The sequence below is a fragment of the Magnolia sinica genome, chromosome 1, assembly GCF_029962835.1.
Source record: "Magnolia sinica isolate HGM2019 chromosome 1, MsV1, whole genome shotgun sequence".
NCBI lineage: Eukaryota > Viridiplantae > Streptophyta > Magnoliopsida > Magnoliales > Magnoliaceae > Magnolia > Magnolia sinica.
Window position 1 is genome coordinate 93,139,911 of NC_080573.1, and position 23,402 is coordinate 93,163,312.

The 23,402-nt window shown below is 40.0% G+C and overlaps 1 protein-coding gene across 6 annotated transcripts; it reads left to right on the forward strand.

Annotated features, from left to right (window-relative positions):
- The first annotated feature begins 231 nt into the window (after positions 1-231).
- Positions 232-18,738, forward strand: LOC131251663 (histone deacetylase HDT1-like). Of its 6 annotated transcripts, none has more exons than XM_058252544.1 (9): positions 232-388; positions 6,083-6,153; positions 6,266-6,617; positions 6,764-6,814; positions 6,922-7,127; positions 17,477-17,557; positions 17,656-17,746; positions 17,873-18,014; positions 18,419-18,738. In XM_058252544.1, exons 1-9 carry the CDS (start codon positions 376-378, stop codon positions 18,480-18,482), a joined length of 1,071 nt encoding a protein of 356 aa, XP_058108527.1. In that variant the 5' UTR covers positions 232-375; the 3' UTR covers positions 18,483-18,738. The 6 variants fall into 6 exon arrangements, with proteins under 6 accessions (XP_058108527.1, XP_058108554.1, XP_058108536.1 ...); XM_058252571.1 differs by having other exon boundaries at positions 17,876-18,014; XM_058252553.1 differs by lacking the exon at positions 232-388 and adding an exon at positions 705-780.
- The last annotated feature ends 4,664 nt before the right edge of the window (positions 18,739-23,402 follow it).

Consider the following 23,402-nt stretch of genomic DNA (forward strand, 5'->3'; position numbering starts at 1 on the left):
CACCGTAACATTTCAATGGTGGGCATTCAATCCCACTGTTTATTATGGTGTGGTCCGTTAAAGTTTTGGATATGCCTCATTTCTTGGATGGCATCCTAACCTGAGCCGAAGAAACGGATGGACGGAGTGGATGTAATACAGAAATCGATGGTGGGCCCCACAGAGTTTTGTGCTACATGGTCTCCGGGTACCAGGTTGCTACTCGCAAGTCCCGGGCCTTTAAAATGACACCAGAACCCTAAACTCTCAGCTCCCGAATCATTTCGCCGCTTTCGCTTCAACTGCCCTAAAACCCTTCCAAAACCCTTTTCTCCTTCAACAGCCACAAAACCCTTACCAAACTCCTCCCACCCCGACTGTCTCTCTCTTCTAAAAATGGAGTTTTGGGGTAAGCAATCTAAACAATCTCGACTCTTTCTGCGCTTATGTTGTTTATTTTCTTTCAAATTCTGTTTTGGATGCGATGGGATTCGATTCTCTTCTATTATCTTTCCATCGGTACTATCTTATGTACTAAGGCCTATGGTTGTGTGGCCATTCGTTCGAGACCCTCCAACTCATGTGTCCTACTGTTGATGAAGGGGACATTGCAGAAGCGATCCTTTTTTCAATCCAGGCTGCAGTTTTTTTCTCTCTCATTTTGTTTCCGGCTTCCTTTTCATAGGCTGTTTATGCATAGGGTTATATGTTGGATGCGGTATTTGCTGCAGGACTCACTAGGTGGATGGTCTGGATCGTCCATTTATGCAGCAACGTGGCCCCTGTAATGGGTCAGCCAAGGTCGATTGGGCTCAAGCGAAATAGACCTTATTCGGCTTCTTATTGTTGTTGTTGTTGTTGTTGTTGTTATTATCGTTCTTGTTGTTGTTGCTACTGTTGTTGTTGTTGTTTGATTGATTGTTTTTGTATTTCATTTGTGGGTTTTGCATTTGGTGGTTGAGTCGTTGCTCTTGAGAGCATGGTTTGATGTGTAGTCAGAAACCGGCATGTATACCCCGATACAGGGCTGGTAGGGAGCCATATGATCCTGCATCAGTGGGTTACTGATTCGGTACATGCAGACCAATTCACAAACCTTGCTTGAGAGTGCTTATAATGTTGTTCTTATTTGTGAGTGGTTTTTTGGTATTTTTTCTTTCTTTCTATTTTTTTGTCACTCTCTGTTATTTTGTAGTCAATCCTTTTTTTTTTTTTTGCTTGTTAGTACTGTTTATCTATATGTAGCTATATGAAAGTTTTGTTCAGAGGACAGATATAGCACTCTTGGCCAGCATTCCATACCACTGGGCCTAGGGGTTGCAAAACATGACCTGACTTGCCAACCTGACCCAACCCCAACTTGGAAAGTTAGGGTTTGGGTTGACACATTTCACATATGGTTCGCTTTCAGGTTGTGTTTTCCAACCTGAAATTAAACAGATTGGGTTTGTGTTTTCTGGGCATGACTTGACAGGTCATGAAAATGGTCAGTCTCTTGCCCTCCTTGCTAAACACTGGCTATATATGTATGTTGTAATATAATATAAGTTTAAAAAGCCCTAAACTTGGCTATGGTGGTTGTAATTTGGATTATCATAAGGGTTTTGATTGTGTATTATTTAATAGTTATAAATGTGTGATTGTTATTTTTATAATTTTTATACAAAATGACAATAATATATATATATATATATATATATATATATATATATATATATATATATATATATATATATATATATATATATATATATATATATATATATATATATGTTATATTTTACTTAAATGGGTTAGGTGATTCGGGTTTGAGTTACTCATTTATAGGTCAGTTGAGTTGTGGTTTAGATTTTCAATCCTTTTAATAAATTGTTGGGTTTGGGTCGGACCTATCCTCATTATGACCAAAATCCAACCCCACCTGAATCCAACCTGACCCAATCCAACCCCACCTGAATCCAACCTGACCCAATCCAACCCATTGCCACCCCTAGCTGGGCCCACCTCTCAGTGGTCCTGGCTGTTATCTGGTGGGGCCTACTGGTGAAGATGCCACGAAAATATACCTCCAGTGGAAAATCTTGGACCCAGTCATTTTCCTGCAAATTCATGGTTAGGATGACATATTACTGGGCAGCTAATAGCAATTGACATATGTAGTCCAACCAATTGTTGGGAGAAGATAATTTTGCTCAGCCCCCCATCTAAAGTGGAAAGTGGGGCATCCCTGCTGAACAAACAGTCTGCATCACTGAAAGCCCATATGTGGAATTGCAGGCCTGAAGCAGTGTGTAGTGCCTCCATTATTTTGCTTCATCTGGTCTACTCTATAGGTGTTTGTTTGATTTTTTTCTTTTTTCTTTTCTTTTTCCTTTTTCCTTTTTTTTTTGGTTGTTGTTGGTAGTTTCTTCAGTTATGCTGCCTCATGTTCAACTTCAAACCCAAAAACCATGACCATTCAAAACTCAGGTTTGCTGCACTATAGTTACATGAAGTGTGAAGCTAAGCGCCCAACATTCTTGGGTGCGGGAGAGGGGAAGCATTTGTGTCAAAATGTTGACAAGTATAAAGACCACGAAGCGGGAGTGGGAGTGCAAGTCCGAATCCCAATTCAGGGCAGGATTGGATGCCCACCATTAGGATGAATGAATTACCAAAAAATAACAGCATTCCAAAGCACAAGTGGGCCATTCCATCTGAATTTTGAGGTTTTTAGGTATAATTTTATGGGTTGACCCACTTGAGTGTTGAATCAGCATCATTTTTAGGATCAAGGCTAAACAATGGTTGATGCACCTATTGTATGGCACATATTTTCTGCACATTAAGTCGTTTCCCCCACATTAGAGAAAGTGACCCCAGTGGGTACCTTTTTAGTGGTATGCAAGCATTTTCCATCATTCATGATCCATGGGGTTTGCCAAGCATACCTTGAGGAAAGCCCCATCATGTTAAGCTCTCTTGTAAAATTTTGTATTTAGAAATAGCTGATAACGGGATTCTCCACTTTGGCTGGTAGTTGGCAACTAGGCAAAATACTGTAGTTACCTTCCATTTCTTTGGTGTGGTTGGTCTTTGACCCTTGAGGAATCCACACTATGTCCTTCCATCTTGAAGGTGTCTTGATGTTCCAGGGAGCAGGACAATACATAAACTGTTTTTCTAACTTGCTTGTCTCTGTGTTTGACTTGCATTCTCAGTATGTACATTAGGATCCTTTTGTGCAGGGATTTTGCAAAATTCGGATTGAGCCTAATTCTGATTTTGGTGGGCGACATGCTCTCTATGCATGATTTGCTTCGGAAAGTGGTGCTTTCCTCCACCTAATCCCAATTCTGGAAGTTCTAGAAAAAGCTAAATGCAAAATTTGTGATTTAGAAGAAAATGTTTTTGTGACATGATTCTTACTAGAAAGCATGGTCACCACCAGTGTTTCAAATAGCGCCCGTAGCGTAGCGGTAGTGTACGCTACGTAGCGTCGCGTGGCCGTAGCGCTACATAGCGTCCCAAATAGCGTCAATCCCTTGTAGCGTATGCTACAGCTATGTGGCGCGTAGCGTCTGTAGTGTAAGCTACAATGTTTTTTTTTTTTTTTTTTTACTATTTTATTTTTTTCATGTTTTCTTTGTTTCTAATGCTGAAGAATGTGACATTTGTATTGTACTTGACACTTTTAACCTATGAGATTTTTATTTCTTTTCATAATTGTGACTTGTGGTTTCAATTAGACATTATCAATTAAAGTGCTTTGCTTAGAAAGTTGTTGATGTGATAATTATTTGATTTGGCTTATATATGTGGATTGGCTTTTGATAAATGATAACTAATAACTTACACTATTTTTTTCCTTCATCTTTTAGGTATTTTAGGTATTTTTATATTTGATAAAATGAATCGTCTTTTAGGTATTTTTATATTTTTTCCTTTTTTTTCACTATTTATTGTATGTCCTATTTTTAAATTAAAAATAGAAGTATCGTGTAGCTTACGCTACATGCTACATATTTACGCTATACGCTATAGAGGGTTGAGCGCTATGCATCACGCTACCGCTATTTAAAACACTGGTCACCACTCACCAACATAATTATGATTATTGCTTAATATTGACTTTGCAGGATTCCCTACTGGAATGGCCCCCTATATTAAAAAAGGAAAAAGAAAAAAGAAAAAACTGTTGAAATGTATCATGCTTGTTTCTGTGCATGCTCCATCTCTTCAAATTATCTATTATAATGCCCAAAAGCTCTGTTTGAATCTTGATCATAGAGCCAACCTTGCATAGCTTGGAAAATTCTATTCTGATTATATGATCTAGATTCATTTTCAGTTTGAAATGAGCAGATACATCCAAATTTGTTGATAGTTGATAGCATATTTGGAAATATTGCTAAGTAGGTTTTTCAGCAGCCCATCCACTTAGCATTTGTGCCAGAACAGAAATGGAAATTACTGTCATGAATTCTAATTCCAACTTGTTCTGTCCCAAAATGCTAATTTGGCCAAGAACATGAAGGCACTTTCTTATCTTAACTGAGATTTGCATGGAGCACACATACAAGTAAAAAATGCCAAACTTATCCAATTAATACGTTCATGGTGGAATACATCCTATATATATATATATATATATATATATATATATATATATATATATATAATGAAATGCTTCTATTGGTACTGAAATCCTCTGACTTTTGACCAATCAAGGTATTCCGTAATAGTAACAGTGGCCATAATGGCCACCACCGTTACCTTTACGATGCAAGCTGTAACAGCCGTTACAACCCTCCTCTCTCTTTTTTATTGAAAAAAAAAAAAACCTGAAAAACCTATATCCGCCCCATAATGGTCCTTTACAGAGTCGTTATGGCCTTTAAGGGTCATTTTTCCTGTAGTAGCCGTTAAGGCTGTTATGACCCTGTAATGTGTAACGGTTGCCACTATTACCTTTACGTCACTGCCTTTATGGCCCTGTAACAGCTGTTATGGCACACCATGCTTTTGTCATATGATTTTTATCATTTACCTAACAAACAAAATAAAATTGCATCATTGCTCTCATGTTGTTTGTTTCTATGTAATTTGGACATGGATATGAGGTGTCTGACATGGTTTAAAACCATTCTTGCTGAGGAGTCAATTATAACATGCCATAATAAATTTTGTGTTCATTAATATACTGTGATTTTTTTACATGTAGGATAAATGCATAATAATGAAAAATGTAATAATAATGTAATCCATCCTTGAGGTTAATGTTCAAGATTTATGCATGGGATAATAGCAGACCTTTTATCAATATTTTGAAGAGTTATATGATACCAGGCAGCCTATTAAGTTTTGATACACAGGCACTCATAAGTTGTACAGGTGGCATACATTGCCATTGACTCAAATTAAATTGATTAAATTTTTGGAGCTCGCTGCTGTTAAGTCAGTCCCAAAATTAGACTGTTTGAGCAATCCTAACCAGTGATTCATGGACTTTTTTTTTTTGGTTGAAATAAGACCATTGGATATTTTTCATTTTTAATTGTCTGATAACTGTGGACCAATCCGATAGTCAAATAATCAAATGAGAGTAGTTTTTGGTTCATGATACATCCAAGCTGGTAAATGTAATTCGAACAGTTGAAGTTGACTAGTATGACATGCATTCATTTATAAGTAATTTCTAATTGCCTGTTTATCATCCATCACAACTTGAATGAGTATCGAAGTTCCTCTCCAACATTTTTACATTCTTTAGGTGTGAATACATATCCTAGAAGTAAAAGATATCACAATTGAACTTGGCTTCTCATCTAAGTTGTCTTCAGGGGTGCTGGATGCAATCCCATGGATTCATTTTGACATGACACAACTTCAAAACAAGTGGTGTTCATGTTGCATAGCTTTATGTAAGCATGAGGTCTTTGAATAGATGCCAACTCTCCTTCATCTTTGATAGTTATCTAGTAACTGTAATGTTTTTCTGTTGGTTTGAGTGGCCTATCCTTGAAGTAATTTCCAATGGCGATGATTTGTATTATTTCAGTTGAAGGTTATTTTTGTTACGTTTTGTGTTTTGGCTATCTCACTAGCTTTGTATGATACATAGGTGTTGAAGTTAAAGGTGGAGAGCCTGCTAAGTGTGATCCTGGAATGGATAAATATTTGCATCTCTCACAGGTAATCCTCAATAGTTGTGTGGCTTTTATTTATTTTCTATAGATAGGATTGCATTCACTGAAATTTGCATTATGGAAGTAAGTGCTTTCATTGATATGATGATATCATTCAGGTATCGCTTGGCGAGGTGAAAAAGGGAAATGATCCAATACTCATCTACGTGAATGTCAATGGCCAGAAACTAGTCCTTGGAACACTTTCTCCTGAAAAGTGCACACACATTTCACTTGATTTGGTTTTTGAGAAAGAATTTGAACTATCTCACAACTGGAAGAATGGGATTGTCTACTTTTGTGGTTACAAAACCATGATGATGGAACAAGAAGAAGAATATCCTTCCGATGGTTTTCCTTCAAAAGTTTTTGTTCTTTTAAGGATTTCTGTTTGCAATTGTTGCATGCGTGTGTGTATATTTTGTTTCCTTGACTCAGGATTCCTCTTGATCGTCACATATGATTTCATGGGTAAGCATTGAATCAACATGATCTTTTCTTCCTTATATCATGTTTTTTGTAACTTATTACTTCCAATTACTTTCCTTCAACGTATGAAAATTTCATTTAGGAAAACCATTATTATCTGATATGGTTTTAATTTTGAAAATTTTCAGATAGTGAATCTGATTCAGACCAGGAATTGCCACTTAAGGCAAAGCAAAATGGTGAGATATTGCATCCTTTATCTTTGGGAGTTACATTTGCAAATATTGATGCTAGTTTCTTATTTTCCTTTTATGTTCATGCATTATCTTTTCTCCTTTAACTTCAGGAATGCCTGAGGTCAAGGACAAGCAGTCCAAGCCTTCTGCAGATAATTCGAAGGCAAAACTTGAATCTCTAGTTTCCAAGCCAAAGGCTAAAATAACTGAACCAAATAAGGCTGATAAACTTAAGGATGAAGATGATGAAGATGACGATGACGATGAGGATGAAGATGACGATGAATCTGAAGAAGATGAATCAGATGATGATGAGGTAGGTTTGTGCTCTCTTCAAAAACATTTTTTTCTAGCTTATAATTATATTTATTCTTAACTTACATAGAGTAGTTATCATTTTTTGCTGCAAGTGGGTGGGTTTGGAAGTACTGATATTTTTAAAATATGATGATAGAGATTCTTATTTCTAGCTTTCTTAATTAGTAAATACTAATGCTTCCAAATCAAAATATCACTTTGTGTTGACTAATGTTGTCAAATGGCATAAGCAACCCTGAGGGTCCATAGGGGCTGATCTCACATGCGATCACACAACTGGGCGAATGGTTTTTTTTTTTTTTTTTTTTTATATAATTCAAAAAATACCAAGGAAGGAAAAATTGAAGAAATAAAAATTATGAAAAAAATGTAAAACTACAAGTGCTCATAATTGTATTTTTATTGATATTTTGATTTTTGTTTTATTTATTACATATTTACATTACATTTAACAAGTGACAAAATACCTAATAATTAATAAGTACTCAAATGATGTATGTACTACTTAAATTGTGAAAAAAAAACATAGAAATTTTATTGCTTACTTGATGTAGAATTAGTAAATACATTAGCACAAACTACAAACTCAAAATTTCAAATTTCAAACATAAGCTATATACATTGATCCCTAATCCATTGTGGCACACCACCGCTGCCACTGCCATTGCCATCTCCTTTGACGTATGCTTCATGCTTTTTTTCTATTTCTTTGTCATTGGTTCTTACTAATTCTTCATTTATATCCAATGGTTGATCATATTCTTAAATCTCGTCTTCTTCTTGGCCTTGGTTGCTATTAGGCCCCGTTTGTCTTTTCGGTCTTTGACTTGAAGAACTTTCTTCAAGTGTCGATCTAAATGTGACATTTTCAACTTAGGCCCATGTTAGGTCATTTCCTGCAAACACCGGTTTCTCCATCTTTACCAGCCACTCATTGCGTGCCTCCAAGTCATCGAGGCAGATGTGATCAAGAAGTCAGGCTTTTCTTATTTTGTTGGGAATTGTTCCCATGGTGTACCAACGGTTGCACACACTTAAAGAAGAGAATTGCATGGAGAAATGGAAAGAGTTTAACTAGTTGGTTGCCCGAAGTGATCTCAGTGAATCGAACGAACAATTGGCTGTCGACAACTTAATGGCTTGCACTCGTCCATCCATGTTTTAATGATCTAGCCACTAGTGTTGCTTGCTGAAGTGTACACTTCTGTAGTTAACAAAAGTGTGGTATTGGATGGAGTGCTTCCCATGGATGTGCATACCTAATGAGGAATTACCTAGCTTTTAGAATCTGAAGTGCATGAGTTCTTGTAACGAATCTCACTGCCCAACCAATATGCCAAAATACAATGGGATCTAACGCACATGCCACCATCAGTAACTCATCCCTGCAAGTGTGGAGACAGACCTCAATCACCATGTGCCACTTGTCTAAAAGCTTCTAGCCGTCTAGAGAAGAGGGAAAGCAACTCATAGTCAAAGCCGACAAAAGTTTGGAAGGGATTTTGATCAAAATGACCTTATGATATGGCCAAACGCTCCAAAAGGAAAACTTTTCTAAAATATTCCTTCTATGGTTGTCCTCTGACAGAAAAGTTGCAAAAAGGGACGAAAATGCCCCTACCTTGAGCGCCACGCTAGTCAGGCTATGTGTGCGACATGGGATGCGGATTTCTTTGCGCGAAGTTCTTGCGGTGAGAACGTAGGTGGGCCATACCATGATATTTGTGAGAAATCCATCCTGCCCATCTATTTTCTAAGCTCATTTTAGGACATGCGACCAAAAATGATTTGGATCCAAGACTCAAGTGGGCCATATGAGAGGGAAAATTTGGGAAAGAAATGCTTACCATTGAAACTGGGGAAAGAAAGTGGGTCCACTTGATCCTTGGATTCGTCTCTCATATCCTAAAATGAGCTTGCAAAATGGATCGATGCGGTAGATTTCTCACAAACATCATAGTGGGCCCAACCTAGGTTGCCAGCGCATAAACTTCTTGCAAAGGCTTTTGCATGCTTTTGCACTAAATCCGCGTCCGCTAGGCAAGCGGATTGCATTCTACTCCCGTTCATCTCTAGCTAGGAATGACACAACTTCGTGTAGCCCATCGTGATGTATTTGTTTATCCACGTCGCCCATCCCTTTTCTTAGATCATTTTAAGGCATGAGCCCAAAAACGAGGCTGATCCAAAGCTTAACTGTACCACACAACAGGAAACATTGGGGATGGAATGCGTACCTTTGAAAATTTCCTCAAGCCACAAAAGTTTTGGATTAAACTATTATTTGGGCCATATGTTGCACATGTAATGTTATAGTGGGCCCATCTGATGATGTGCAGACTGGATTTTGTACACGTGCTAAGTTAGCAGATTGCGAGTAACTAGCCAGGACCAACACACCTTCCTGGGGCCCATCATGATGTATTTGTTTATCCACGCTGTCTATCCCTTTTCTCAAATCATTTTAAGGTATGAACCTAAAAATGAGGCAGTTCTAGCGTCCAAGTGGATTTGGCACATACTCAATGGTGGGCCCCATGGATGACGTCCTTGTAGTGTTAAGGATCGAGGCTATCATGTGTCAAGGGTTGAGGTTGTTATGTGTTAAGGATCTAGGTTGTCAGGGCTAGGGTTATCATGTATTAAGGGTCTATGTTGTTAATATCGAGGTTGTTATGTGTTAAGGGTCTAAGTTGTCAGGGTCGAGGTTATCATGCATTAAGGGTTGAGGATGTCATGCGTTAAGGGTCAAGGTTATCAAATATTAAGGGTTGAAATTGTTAGGGTCGGGGTTGTCGGGTCAAGGTTGTCATGTGTTAAGGGTTGAGGTTGTCATGTGTTGGTAGTGGGGCTTTGGACAACATTTGTGGGGCCCACCATGGGGTATGTGTCGAATCCACTCTGTCCATTCTCATTGGAATTTCATAGAAGACCATGATTCGAAAAATGAGCCACATCCGCAAGTCATGTGGACCACAGCACAAGGAAATAGTTGATGGTGAATGGCCACCATTATTGTTTGTCGGGTTAAGGGTCGATGTTGTCATGTGTTAAGGTTCCAGGTTGTCAAATGTTAAGGGTCGAAATTGTTAGGGTCGGGGTTGTCGTGTGTTAAGGGTTGAGGTTGTCATGTGTTGGTAGTGGGGCTTTGGACATCATGTGGGGCCCACCATGGGGTGTGTCGAATCCACTTCGTCTATTCTCATTGGAATTTCATAGAAGGCCATGATTCGAAGAATGAGCCACATCCGTAAATCATGTGGACCACACCACAAGGAAATAGTTGATGGTGAATGGCCACCATTATTGTTTATCGGGTTTTGTGAGTCTTGGATCCATCTCATTTTTATTTATTTATTTATTTTATTTTTATTATTATTTTTATCTCATGTCCTAAAATGAGCTTGCAAAATGGATGAACGGGGTAGATTTCTCACAAGCATCACGGTGGGCCCCACCTAGGTTCCCGGTGAAGTTCCCGCAAAAGGCTTTCTCACGACATTCGCGTCCCCAGGAGGGAATGGGAGTGGATTAGGTGAGATGAGGTCCCAACCTCACCTAAGACTGTGCGGCCCACCTTAGTGAATGTATTCCATATCCACGCCATCATTCGTTTTTCCAAATCATTTGAAGGCATTATCCAAAAAATGAAGTAGATCAAATTATCAGCTGGACCATACCATACGAAACAATGGTGATTGACCATTAACGGGCCACAAGTTTTGGATCAAGCTGTTATTTATTTCTTCCCTTCATCCGGCTTATGTGACCTTATCAACATATTGGATGGCAAATAAACAAAATGGAAACATTAAGGTGCCCCCTAAGAAAATTTTAATGTTAGGATGTTCCATAACCACTCTTGCCTATGGTATGGTCCACTTGATTATTGGATCTGATTCGTTTTTGGGATATTGCCCTAAAATGATTTGGAAAAAACAGATGGGCGTTATGGATACAAAATACATATATCAAGATGGGCCCCACGGTAAGGGTCTCACCTAATTTGCTCCCCTTCCCTCCTTCCAATGGAAGCGGACTGCGTCCTACCCCAGCCTCGCTGGCAACCTAGGTGGGGCCCACCATGATGTTCGTGATAAGTCCAACCTGTCCATCCGTTTTTCAAGCTTGATTTAGGATATGAAACGAAAAATGAGATGCATCCAAGACTCAAGTGGGCTCACTTTCTTTCCCTAGTTTCAATGGTAGGCATTTCTTTCCCCAGTTTTCCCTCACATGTCTAACTTGAGTCTTGGATCTAGATCATTTTTTGTCACATTTCTCAAAATGAGCTCAGAAAACAAATGGATGGGGTGGATTTCTCACAAATATTAAGGTGGGCCCCACCTAGGTTGCCAATGCAGGAACTTTGTGTAAAGAAATCTGCATCCCCTGCAGCACTCATTGCTTGAGTGGTGTTGCGCTCAAGGTAGGCATGAGCATTTTTGTCCCCCCTTTTTCAACTTTTCTATCAGAGGGCCATGTAAGGAATATTTTAGAAAGGTTTTATTTTTGGGGCGTTTGACCATACTATAGCGCCATTTTGGTCAAAATCCCAAGTCTAGAAAGGTAGAAGTTGAAACTGGGCTGATCTTCAATGAAGACCCAACCAAAGAGGAAATCATTGTTGTACCTAGTGTTGTTGGTGTATAGCTCTTCATGCAAACCTTTATTGGTCGACGAAGAGTCTCAGAATGAAGAGCGGATCAATCCAAAACTGTCTTTTGGCAATTTGGTGTACAATGATGATATCGCAATTCTAGCAGATCATCACATACAAGCGGCAAATTTCCAAGAAACTCTTTTGCCACTAGTTGATCATGAAGGATAGCATCATTTGGATCCCTTCCGAATGTTTTGCACAATTAAAGGGCTTGAATGTGAAGCTATCATTGACAAAAGGAGTGGACTCGCTACGTCTACCCATTTAACTGAACCCATTGTTGTACAAGCTGTGTTGGTTTGGGTCACCATTGCCCAAAGGTTCCTTGTCTTGTTCTCCATTGATGACTCATTTGTTGACGAGGTGACTTGTGGTGGAGTTGCGATGCATGCTTGTCATCTTTTGTTGGGCCATCCACAGCAATACGACTACCATGTTGTCTATCATTATGCTGTACACGAGTCGAGCTTGGCACAGCTCCGCTCGGCTCGGCCAGTAGCCAACCCCGGCTCGAACTCGAATCGGCTTGGTCCTTGAGCCCGTCTTGCTAGCTCGGCTCGGTTTGGTCAGCAGCTCGGGCCAGTTAAAGCCAAGTTCAAGCCTGTTCAGGATTTTCTCAAACTGGTAGAATGCATCTTCAATTTCTCACAGAATGTAAAATAGTAACAATATTTCACAGGTATTTCATCAAACACCTAGGGAGCATCATCAAAATCAAACACCCGGGTGAGCAACATCAAAATCAAACAGCCGATGTATCCATTCCTTTCTCGCCAACACTTCATTGAGCCATTTCATCAAACATATCAAAGAGGAAACACTTCATCGAGTCACCGAGCTGATTCAATCTGAGTTGGTTCGAGTTGAGGTTCGATTTGAGTTGAGTTGAGCTTGGGCAAGCTCGAACTCGGCTCGAAATTTTTTTGAGCTCTAAAAACCAGCTCCACTTGGTCCGAATCCAATTTCGAGCTGAGGCGAATCGAGCTTTTCCGAGTCTAATCAAGTGAGCTGACTGAGCTAACTCGACTCGTGTACAGCTCTATCTATCATTGCCTTGAGGATACACACACACACATTACATATACACATGTAAGGTTGAGAAAGAGGGAACAATGGCCCTCCTTGCTACTTGAGGGCCGCATTTGCTGAAGCTTGAAATGTCAGAAGTGCTCCAAAAGTTCAAACCGCCTGATCTGATCCATCCAAATGCTGCCTTCGATGTGGCAGATTTTATATGGATGCTGAAAGAAGACACGAAGGTTGGCTCATACGAGATCACTGAGAAGAGTGAAGATGACAAATGCTGGTTGCGGTTACCAAATTATCTTAACACATCAAATATATTTAGCTCTGATCATCTCATGCTCTATGAGGGTGACTTATCAAGCGACGAAGGACGTTTAACTCGGGGAGAATGATGAGGACATGCACTTCCTCTTGGACCACCTATATCATGCAAATCACCATCGGAGCTGATCAATAGTCCAGTGTGAAACCATGGACTGTATCATAGATCAGCTCACATTCCTTTGCAAATTAGGGTGCATGTACAAACCATGTATGCAAAGGACTCCATGGCTGGGCTATGTAGCTCTAATTGAAATTGATGCAATTCCCCTTCCATACACATTCTCTCCTGGGAATCTTGACGAGGTGTGCTTGGTCGAATGCCACCAGATCCAGTGGACACGTGGCATACTAGTAGTGGTTGAGGCTGATGGTAGGTCCCATGTGATGTCATCAGTCGTAAAATAGATAGTTTATACGTTTTGCAATTTTTCTACTTGGTTCCTTTTTTTGCATTGGTTGTTAGGCTTAGTGCAATGTTTTGATTGGTTGAAGATTTAGGAATTCCTTTTCTTTATTGGTCTTAGGAGTCATTCACTCAGTTGAAGTGTGGTAGATGGATTCTTTAGATTGTTTATAAACATATAGCAGGCTAGTGTTTGTGGGTGCATTTTTTTTTTCTTTTTTCTTTTTAAAAATGTTTGAAGAGAGTTACCTCATATTTCTTGTGGATTCTTGTATGGCTGTTCTCCTGTATGATAGCTGATGGGCCTCGATTGATCCTCCTGCAGATTTGATTGCACGATTGCCCAGTACCTGAGGTCAATGGCATGACCCGTTAACACTTTGCAGCCTTTCATTGATGTGTTCTCTTGTTGATTTTGTCGCTGATGCCTCTTTGAATCACAAGGAACAGTTATTCCGTGCTGATTCCCGATTGTCATAATTGTTTGCAACCCGATATGTTGTTGCGAGAAATGTAGCAGGTTGCACCAACAACCTATGAATTTGTTAGATCCTCCGTTGATACCTCTACTAGAACTTGTGTTCGTATTTGGTACAACAACTATTGCTTCGAGTTGAGAATACTAGTACAAGTGTGTCATGACAGGTTTAGCTTCTCTCCCCATCTATTGTTGGAGCATCATCCACTAGGAGTGATTGATGACCCTGTAGACCTTGTTTCCTAAGTGTTGATTGAAGACCTGTCTGTATCAATGTCACGTGGGTTGCTCTTCCAATTAAGGTATCCTGTATCAGTATCGGTTGGCGTAACGGTGCCCTCCAATACCGATACGGATACGGGGGCGTAACGGCAATACGGGGGCGTAACGGCCAAAAAAATTTGAAAAAATATGGATTATATCCGGAATATTCTAAGCATTCCAAATATGCATTCATTTATAAATTGGAACCGTTACGGCCCCGTATCGCGTAACGGCCACGGCCATTACCGATACGCCCGTATCATAACGGATACGGGACACCCTGCTTCCAATGGACTTTCTTCAACTTCAGAGACAACTACCTCCCTGTCTTGTACTATAGATTTATACTAGGTGATCCTCTTTAGGTTCCTCACCCACTGTTGTGTTTACAATGCCTTGATTTGTTTCAGCCACCAGACCCGAATGAAAAACTTATGGATTTGTCTGGGTGCAGGAGTTTCATGTTCTATTTTTTTAGGCTATATGATTGTATAATATTCATCTCCCACAAAAGCTTGTTCCAGGACCTAATTTTCGTGATACCTACATAATTGAGAGTTTGCGCCATCTCCCCCCCGTATCGCATAACGGTCATGGCTGTTACCGATATGCCCGTATCGTAACGAATACAGGACACCCTGCTTCCAATGGACTTTCTTCAACTTCAGAGACAACTACCTCCCTGTCTTGTACTATAGATTTATACTAGGTGATCCTCTTTAGGTTCCTCACCCATTGTTGTGTTTACAATGCCTTGATTTGTTTCAGCCACTAGACCTGAATGAAATACTTATGGATTTGTCTGGGTGCAGGAGTTTCATGTTCTGTTTTTTTAGGCTATATGATTGTATAATATTCATCTCCCACAAAAGCTTGTTCCAGGACCTAATTTTCATGATACCTACATAATTGAGAGTTTGTGCCATCTCCCTCCCTTACCTGGAAACCTATATTGATCATGAGGTTGAATCACTTCTTTGCATTATTTAGTTTAGATTACATTCTTTGCATTATTTAGTTTAGATTACATTTAGCCAGTGGTTTCTCTCTGGCCCTTGTCAACTTCCATCTTCAGCACTCTGGTCTCGGACTCCATTGCCTTTGCTACTCCCGCAACAATAATGTTCACACCAATGGTTTTGTGTTTTTGTTTTGTGGCGAGTCTCAATTTTGAAGGTTTCCTTGGGCCTCATTGCAATTGTTTTCATCACCAACTCATAAGACGTCTCCCTTCAAATATGATCCTTTGCATTCTCATATGTAACACGTGCACAGATCAGTACCAACTTTTGTTGTGACGGGGCCTCTTCTAGCGACATGGCGAGGCTCCTAAACATAGTCAAATAGGACTGCAGTATTACTTGGACACTTCTACCTTATGGGGTTTTGCTGTGCCTTGGACACACTTGGACACTCCTAGATGTGACATGAAACTGCACGTAAAAATCTATAGTGTCCTAGTTATGTCATCAAAAAGTGCTTTGTTTTGGGCACTTGAAAATGAGGTGTCCAAACTCATTCTCTGCAATGTTTTCCTTTCATGTCTTTATCTATGTTATGTGATTTTCTTTTGTTGAGCTGAAGTTCGCTCGTTCTAGGCCCTGGCCCGTAGGCTTGCACATATTCTCTTGCTATTGAAGAAATTACTCCTAGAGACCCCATCCCACTCTCTAGACACTTTCCATCGTTGGTATGATGACCTATATAACAAAAAAAGCACAAGCTTTGTTGCTCTCTGTGCGTGCGTGACAATGAGGAAGGAGCCTGTGGAATTGACTTGGATAACTGTTGTGGGAGCTCACCATTTGCTGGAGGGGGAGTAGCCTGTGAGATTGGTGCAGAGTTCTTAGATGGGCGCCTTGAGTGGTTAGAAGAGTTTGGTACCTTGTGGCCTTCTCCTGTAGGAACCTTGCTGGTCAGGGCCCCGGTAAGGCAAAGTTAATATTTTGGGTAGACCTTGCAGGCCCGGCCCGACTAGTATGAAATCCTGCCCAGAACTGACCCTAGACCTGTCTGTTGCCAGTCCTAACAGGAATGAGAAAGGGTGTGGCTGGCAGCACACATGTGGCACCTAACTCGCTACCTAACTTTACCAATAGACTCATAAGAGAGAAACAACAGGGGCATGCAGAGATCAATAAATCAGGGCTTGAAGTCAATCTATCTATTAGTCCTTTCTCTTGCATTGAGCTTTCTCCATGTAGTGCATTGGTAGCAGAAGTATCTCCTGCGTATTGAAGGTCTTGTCAGATAGAAGTTGAAGTGAGGGGTGGCTCTCAAGTCTCAACTGCTCAGCATGGCTGCTTTGGTGGTATGAGATGATGCCATGTATCTAGAAGCCATCTGGCATGGGTCAATAGGGTGCTGCCTTGTCTGCATGTGCTCCAAGCAGGATCAATAATGGACAATGAGTGCATCTTTGTCAGATCTCAATTCAGCCGAGCGTATCTTTGAAATTCGCTGCCTGTTTCAATATTCTGAAGCCCCTTAGGTGAATAGCCCTCTTTGCCTCTTTGGTGTTGAACCCTTCCCTGTTATTGAAAATGCTGATGAGACCACAAAATTCTGAACAAGAACAGCAGTCACCAAGGGATGGGATTGCGGCCTTGCATGCATCAGGTTAGTTGGGGAGAGTCTTTGTTGTGGGCTTTTGTTTTTTTTTCAACTCAACGTGTCTGTTTCTCATAAGTCGAACATCCTTCAATGAACCCTTTTATATTCTTCTCGTACTTGGATAGAAATGGGACTCCTATGAGTTTTACCTTGGTATGAAATATGTAAGGGTCATTGTGTAAGCATATCGGTGGGACCCGTTATGCGATATGAGGATGTAAAGCCTGTTCTGAAAAAAAAGAGGCTTGTAATAGCTGTAACAGGCCTGTATAGGGCCGGTACATTTTCTTCCTTTTAATTTTCTTTTTACTGTTAGAGGGCCGTAATGGCCCGTATTGTAATTGCCATAAGGCAGGCCATTATGGTTACATTACCGTTATTGAATACCTTGGTTTTTACTACATATTACACGTGCTCTGGTAGTTCGATGGGGTCTACAAGTTCATTCTAACATCTAAACCATTCAGTGGAAATGGTTATTGGTTGATGTTATTTCTGTCTGCAAAGATTTACTTTTCATTGAACCCTTCTGAAACATTCTATCCTATAGAGGCTTTATTATGGATTCTGTTGCAGGACATGGTTGAAGCTGGGGACGATAGTGACGATGAGGATGGTGTAGAAAGCTCAGAGGAAGATGAGGCTACACCAAAGAAGGTAGTTTTGATGCCTCACTGTTTTTCTATTTGATTGCTCATCATCGATATTTGAAATGCTCTCCATCTTCACTTGGTAATTTGTTTTCTTCTGTGAAGGTTGAAACTGGTAAGAAGAGAGTTGCTGAAGCTGAGAGTAAGACTCCAGGAAAGAAGGCCAAGTTGGCTACGCCAACTAATCAAAAGACAGGTAATCCTAGAAAATCCAACTCTGGAATTTTGTCATCAAATCATTTAAAAATATATATATATATATATATATTCAGCTATAAATTGAAACATAATGTGTTATTTAAGAAAACATAAAACTCATTAGCAGGTGCTGATGGCAAAAAGGGTGGTCAAACAGCAACTCCTCGTCCTTCAAAACAGGCCGGAAAGACCCCTGCAAGCAGTGACAAGGCAAAGCCACAGACCCCAAAATCTGGAGGCTCAGTCTCTTGCAAGTCCTGTAGCAAGTATGATATTTCCTCTTTTCCTTCACCTTCCATCAATGCAAGTTAATTATGAAATATTTGGCTTTAACAGGCTACTTATTACCCAATAAAATTAATTTTGGGCTACTCTCAAGTCCAAAATATTTGATATGGATAGTGTGTTTTATTGGCATACTAACTTTATTATGAGGTTTGCTGAGTCAGCACCCCCACCTGCATGTGGCAACACATACCAAACTATCAGCTAGGTTTGCCTCAGGCAAAAATTCATGCTAGTCCAACTAGAATCATCTGGTGGGCCACATTGTGAATGTGGATTGCTGTATATTCTTTTAATTGTTCATTCATATATATATATATATAATTTGCTGATATTATGTGCTGGGGATCAATCCTAATGTTTTCGTGGTTCATCCTTTCCTCAGAACTTTCAATTCAGAGAATGCTCTGCAAGCCCATACAAAGGCTAAGCACAGCGCCGGCAAGTGAGAGGATGATGGTGAATTTTTGTAACAGCACTCTTCCTCTTAGGAAGAAAACGGTATGAATTCATTTAGTGCTCCTATATGAGAAATAGGTAGCTAATTTTTGTGGGTGAGGTGCTTATAGCTACTTGTGGTGGTATTTTGGTTATGGAGTCTGTGGCCTTTTGTTATCTACATCTCTGGGAAGACAATTGATGTATTGTTTGCGGGGGCTTCACTTGCTGGTAGCATAGTTTATTATATTCGCATTTCTGTTGAAAGTGTTTTCTCCATCCTCATCTGGTTGTGTAGACATGCACTTGAATCGACTCATCCGTGTATTTCGCATGACTTGCACGCTCATGTAAAACCTATGACTACTGTTGTTAATCTACCCTAGCTGTAGGCTGCCGCAATTGGATTTACATGGTCTCTTGTAAAAATTGTTTAGAAATGCATGCATTTATTGAAAGGTGGATTTGGGTGATTACATTTTTGACCAAGGATCACCCAGCAAGAGCTTTAGAGAGGGTCAATCCGAACCATTGATTGTTTTTCTTCAGTCCTTTTGGTCAGTTATTTGTTGATCGCTTTTTAGTTTTACCCATGAGTAATACGTACACGTAGCTGCTTGCAAGAATGTACTGTAGAAAGGCACCAAAAATATCATACCAGAAACACTAGGACAATGATTCAATGAGAGATTTTTAGTATTTTACACTCCTTGATGAATGGCCTGGATCTCTAACACGTTCATCCTAGAGGGTTTTAACATGCGCAATTCTAACAATTTTTCTCATAAACAATTAAACATGTAAGAAATTCAGAAACAATGGCAGACACGAGTATTGCTGATCTACATCACATGTTAGAAATGCAAAAGGTTAAGAGAAAAGTGCGGAGATGGCTCTTACTTGAGTCGGAGTTGATATTGGTCAGGTTTGATAGCTAAATATTATAAATCATCCGAATCTCGGATCAACAAGAAAAGTGCATTGGTGCTTAACATGTTTGGAGCATGTAGTTGCTGCAAGGACCGTATAATGAAAGTTTGTTGACTATTTGGTCAACTAGGCGTATATGAAGTTTGTTTATAATTTGGTTATCAGAATAGATCATTCGTAAGAATAACAAATTTTATTTTTCCTAGTAGGTTTTATTAATTTATTTAGGACTATACATTCTATTCTAAGTACCAGAAGCCTTTAATTACTTCTCTAAAAGGAAAACCATTATTACAAGGGAAACTAAATAAACAACATTAATACTAGTGTATGTTATCCATAGATGCAGTGTGTAACTAGGTCTAATTTTTTGTAGCTTGGCGTCTTTAAGATCTCTAATGTGGTTATTGTAGTAGTTAATTAGCATTTTCTTTATAGTTGTTGACCGTCAAGGAGACTTATTTAGTTGATGGGTGTCAAGATAGTTATTTGGTATAGAGCATCAGACCATCCATGTAAACACCAAGTGGGTAGATAGCATTGATCATGAAGCATCTAAGTTCCTTTGTCTACTAGCATGCGCAACTTGGTGGGACAATGCAATGAATGACCGGGATGGTTCCCAGGTGACAAGGTGAGAAGAAAAGCCCAATGGGACTTCACATGATAGAAAAAGCTGGCACTGTACGGATTTTGATCACATGGGGTGAAAATGTGCAAGGTGAAAGGACTAGTTGGGAAAACACTGAGGAGGTCACCTTGCTAGATGCAACACTAGTTAAACGCTCCTTGGGCAGCGTGTTGTCATGTCTTCAATCTATGGAAACAGGGTCTGCCAATGCCATCGATCGACCACTTGATCCCATTGAGCATATGTTGGTCCCATTGATAATCCACTCAATCCTATCGAAAAATATTTTCTAAAGTGCTACTCAATTCCATTAAAGGTTGCTTCGATTCCATTGACAAACACTTGATGGCTATCAATCCTATAAAAGGTCTCATCGACAGACGTGCGTGATTTTGTTGAAGTGTGTATTTTTTTATTTTTACTTTTCTAATTCAGTTGTAATTCTATACAAAGCTTTGTAAACAGGAGAATTGGGTTAATCACATATAAGGGGCTTCTAGAGCAGGAGGGATAGCAAAGATATGATTTTTTTGAACGGATTTTAGGGTTGTTCGGATTGGTTATTCCATCTATCTCTTATAATTTCATTTTCATAGTAAATTTGTTGTCGCTTTATGTCGTGGTTTTTTCCTGCAAAGGTTTTTCCATGAATAAAAAAATTGTATGATCTGGGTGTGTTTGTGGTGTGATTGATTTCTTCTTATTTGAATGAATTCGGGTTTGCTTTCGCACTATTACCAACACAGCTGAGGGTGTAATGCCATAGCTAAGAGCTGCTCACAACAATGCGGTATGAAAAGAACTTTGATGGGATGCCAAGCTAGTTATGTGCTACTTGCGCTGGTGCAAAGTGACTGTTGTGGGGCAATGCTAGCAGAACATTGCAGGTTAAAAAGACACTGTTGTGGCGCAATGCTAGCAGAACAGTGGACCCGACCGTTGATAGCCCATGGCTCTTCAGAATCATTTTGATACAAATCAAATGATCCAAACAATCTAATCAAAGCTCATACATCATGTAGGTCCTACCTTTTTGATTGCCCATACATCTCCAAAGTCGCTTCAACATGGTGATATAAACCATTTACACATTGATCCAATAATCCAAACCATCCCACAGTATGGTTCACTATCGTGCCTCTCAAGAAACCCTTTGATATTACGATCCTAACATTTAACATTTCAATCAATGGCTAAGAAAATTTGGTCAACTGTCTTCCTATTCACATTGCTTGAATAGGAAAACGGTTGGCCAAATTTATTATACTAAGAAATATGACGAACACCGCCATCCATCATGTGGGCCCCACTTTGGATAATCCTTGCCTCTTAAGAACCAATTTGATATGGTGATCCAAGCATTATGATCAAAGACAATCCATCATAGGCCTTACATTTGGGCCATCGATCATGTGGGGCCCAAGTAGATTACTTATATACCTTCAATGCACTCTCTCAACCCCCTAAATGCGGGTGCAATATAGAAATTGCTTTATTCAAAATCCGATTGTTTGTTGAGCTAAGTTTGTGGATGCTCCTTCTAGAGGGGTGGGGGTAGAGGTGGGCAGGACCTGACTCGACTCGTCGGATCTGACTCAACCTGAACCGAATGCCAGAGTTGGGTTCAGACCGAGTAGACCCACCCAGATTCGAAGCCCAACCGAGTCGAGTTCAGATCACGTAGCAACTCAATCCGGTCGGATCCGATCCGAACCGGAATCGGGTACTATAAAGTCATTAAAAAAAAAAAAAAAACCTTTACCCTTTAGGTACTTGAACCCTAACCTTACCCGATCCGGCGCTGCACCGAACTCGATCGGAATCCAGGTCAGTCAGCAGCCCAACACCCTATCTTCATCGGTCATCCTCGTCCTTTCATTAGGTAGGTTTATTTTATAAGTTTTTTTTTTTTTTTTTTTTTTTTTTTTTTTTTTTGTGTTTTTTCGAGCTCCATTCATCAAGTGCAGGCCGTCGGTGGCCCACCTTGGCTCGAGACCTCGGGTGCAGCCGTGCAGGCTGTTGGTGGTCCGCCCTGGCTCTAGACCTTGGTCGTGGCTCGCCCTGGATCAGGACAGACGCGGATTAGCTATTAAACAAGACAGTGGGTCCACCTTGGCTCGTTGGTGGACTGCACTGCATGGTGGGTCCCGCCCTGACTCGCTAGTGGTTCGGCCGATCACGGGACCTCACTGGCTCAGCTGCAGCTGGTGGCCCGCCCTGACTCAACCTTGCTGGTGGACTGACCTTCATGGTGGTTCCCGCCTTGGCTCGCTGGTGGTCCGGCCGATCTCGGGACCTCGCTGGCTCGGGTGCAATGTCCCGCCATGGCTCGCTAGTGGTCTGGCTGAGCTAACCCTAATCCTACCCCAACCCTAAACCCTAAAACCCTAACCCTAAGCCCAAATCCTAACCCTAAACCCTACCCTAACCCTAACCCTAAACCCTACCCTAACCCTAACCTAAAGCCTAAAGCCTAAAGCCTAAACCTAACCCTAGACCCCTTAAACCTAAATCCTAACCCAAACCCTAACCTAAACCCTAAACCTAACCCTAAACCCTAAACTTTAAACCTTGAACCTAACCCTAAACCCTAAACCTTAAACCTTAAACCTAACCCTAACCCCTTAACCTTAACCCTAACCCTCCCTGGCCCTAAACCCTAACCCTAAACCTAATCCCCAAACCCTAATTCTTAAATTGAAAAAGTGTTTAATTTATTTGAAATTTTGAATTAAACAATTAGTAGTTACTTTTTATGGAATTACCATTTACATTGCTTATTAGTTAACTTAATATGTTTGTATAATTGTATTACATTACTTTTTTGCTTATCTTATTTTTGTGTATTATATAGTTAGTTTAATATGTATTACATTACTTTTTTTACTTAGCTTATTATTGTGACTTGTGTTTGTGAGTTAGATAATTATTTGCCCATTTGATGATTTCTATGTGGCATACATAGATATAGTGTGCTTTTGGTGACATAGAAATTGCATAAATTGTCCCATTTTGGACAATTCAATGATCGATGGATAGTATTAGAGCCATACACGAGTTGAGTTATCTTGTTAGCTTGCTTGGATCAACTCAGAAAAGCTCAACTCAACTCAGATCGAAACTGTGTTCGAGCCGAGTCGAGTCGATTTTTTGAGCTCGAAAAAATTTCGAAAAAATTTTGAACCGAGTTCAAGCTTGCCCAAGCTTGAATCGACTCGGATCAAACCCAACTCGAATCAAACTTGGATTGAACTAGTTCGGTGACTTGGTTACTTTGATATTGTTGTTGCTCACCATGTGTTTGATGAAATGACTCAACGAAGTGTAGCTGGTGGCAACTTGCACTTCAGTCTGTTATTTTCTTACTTTT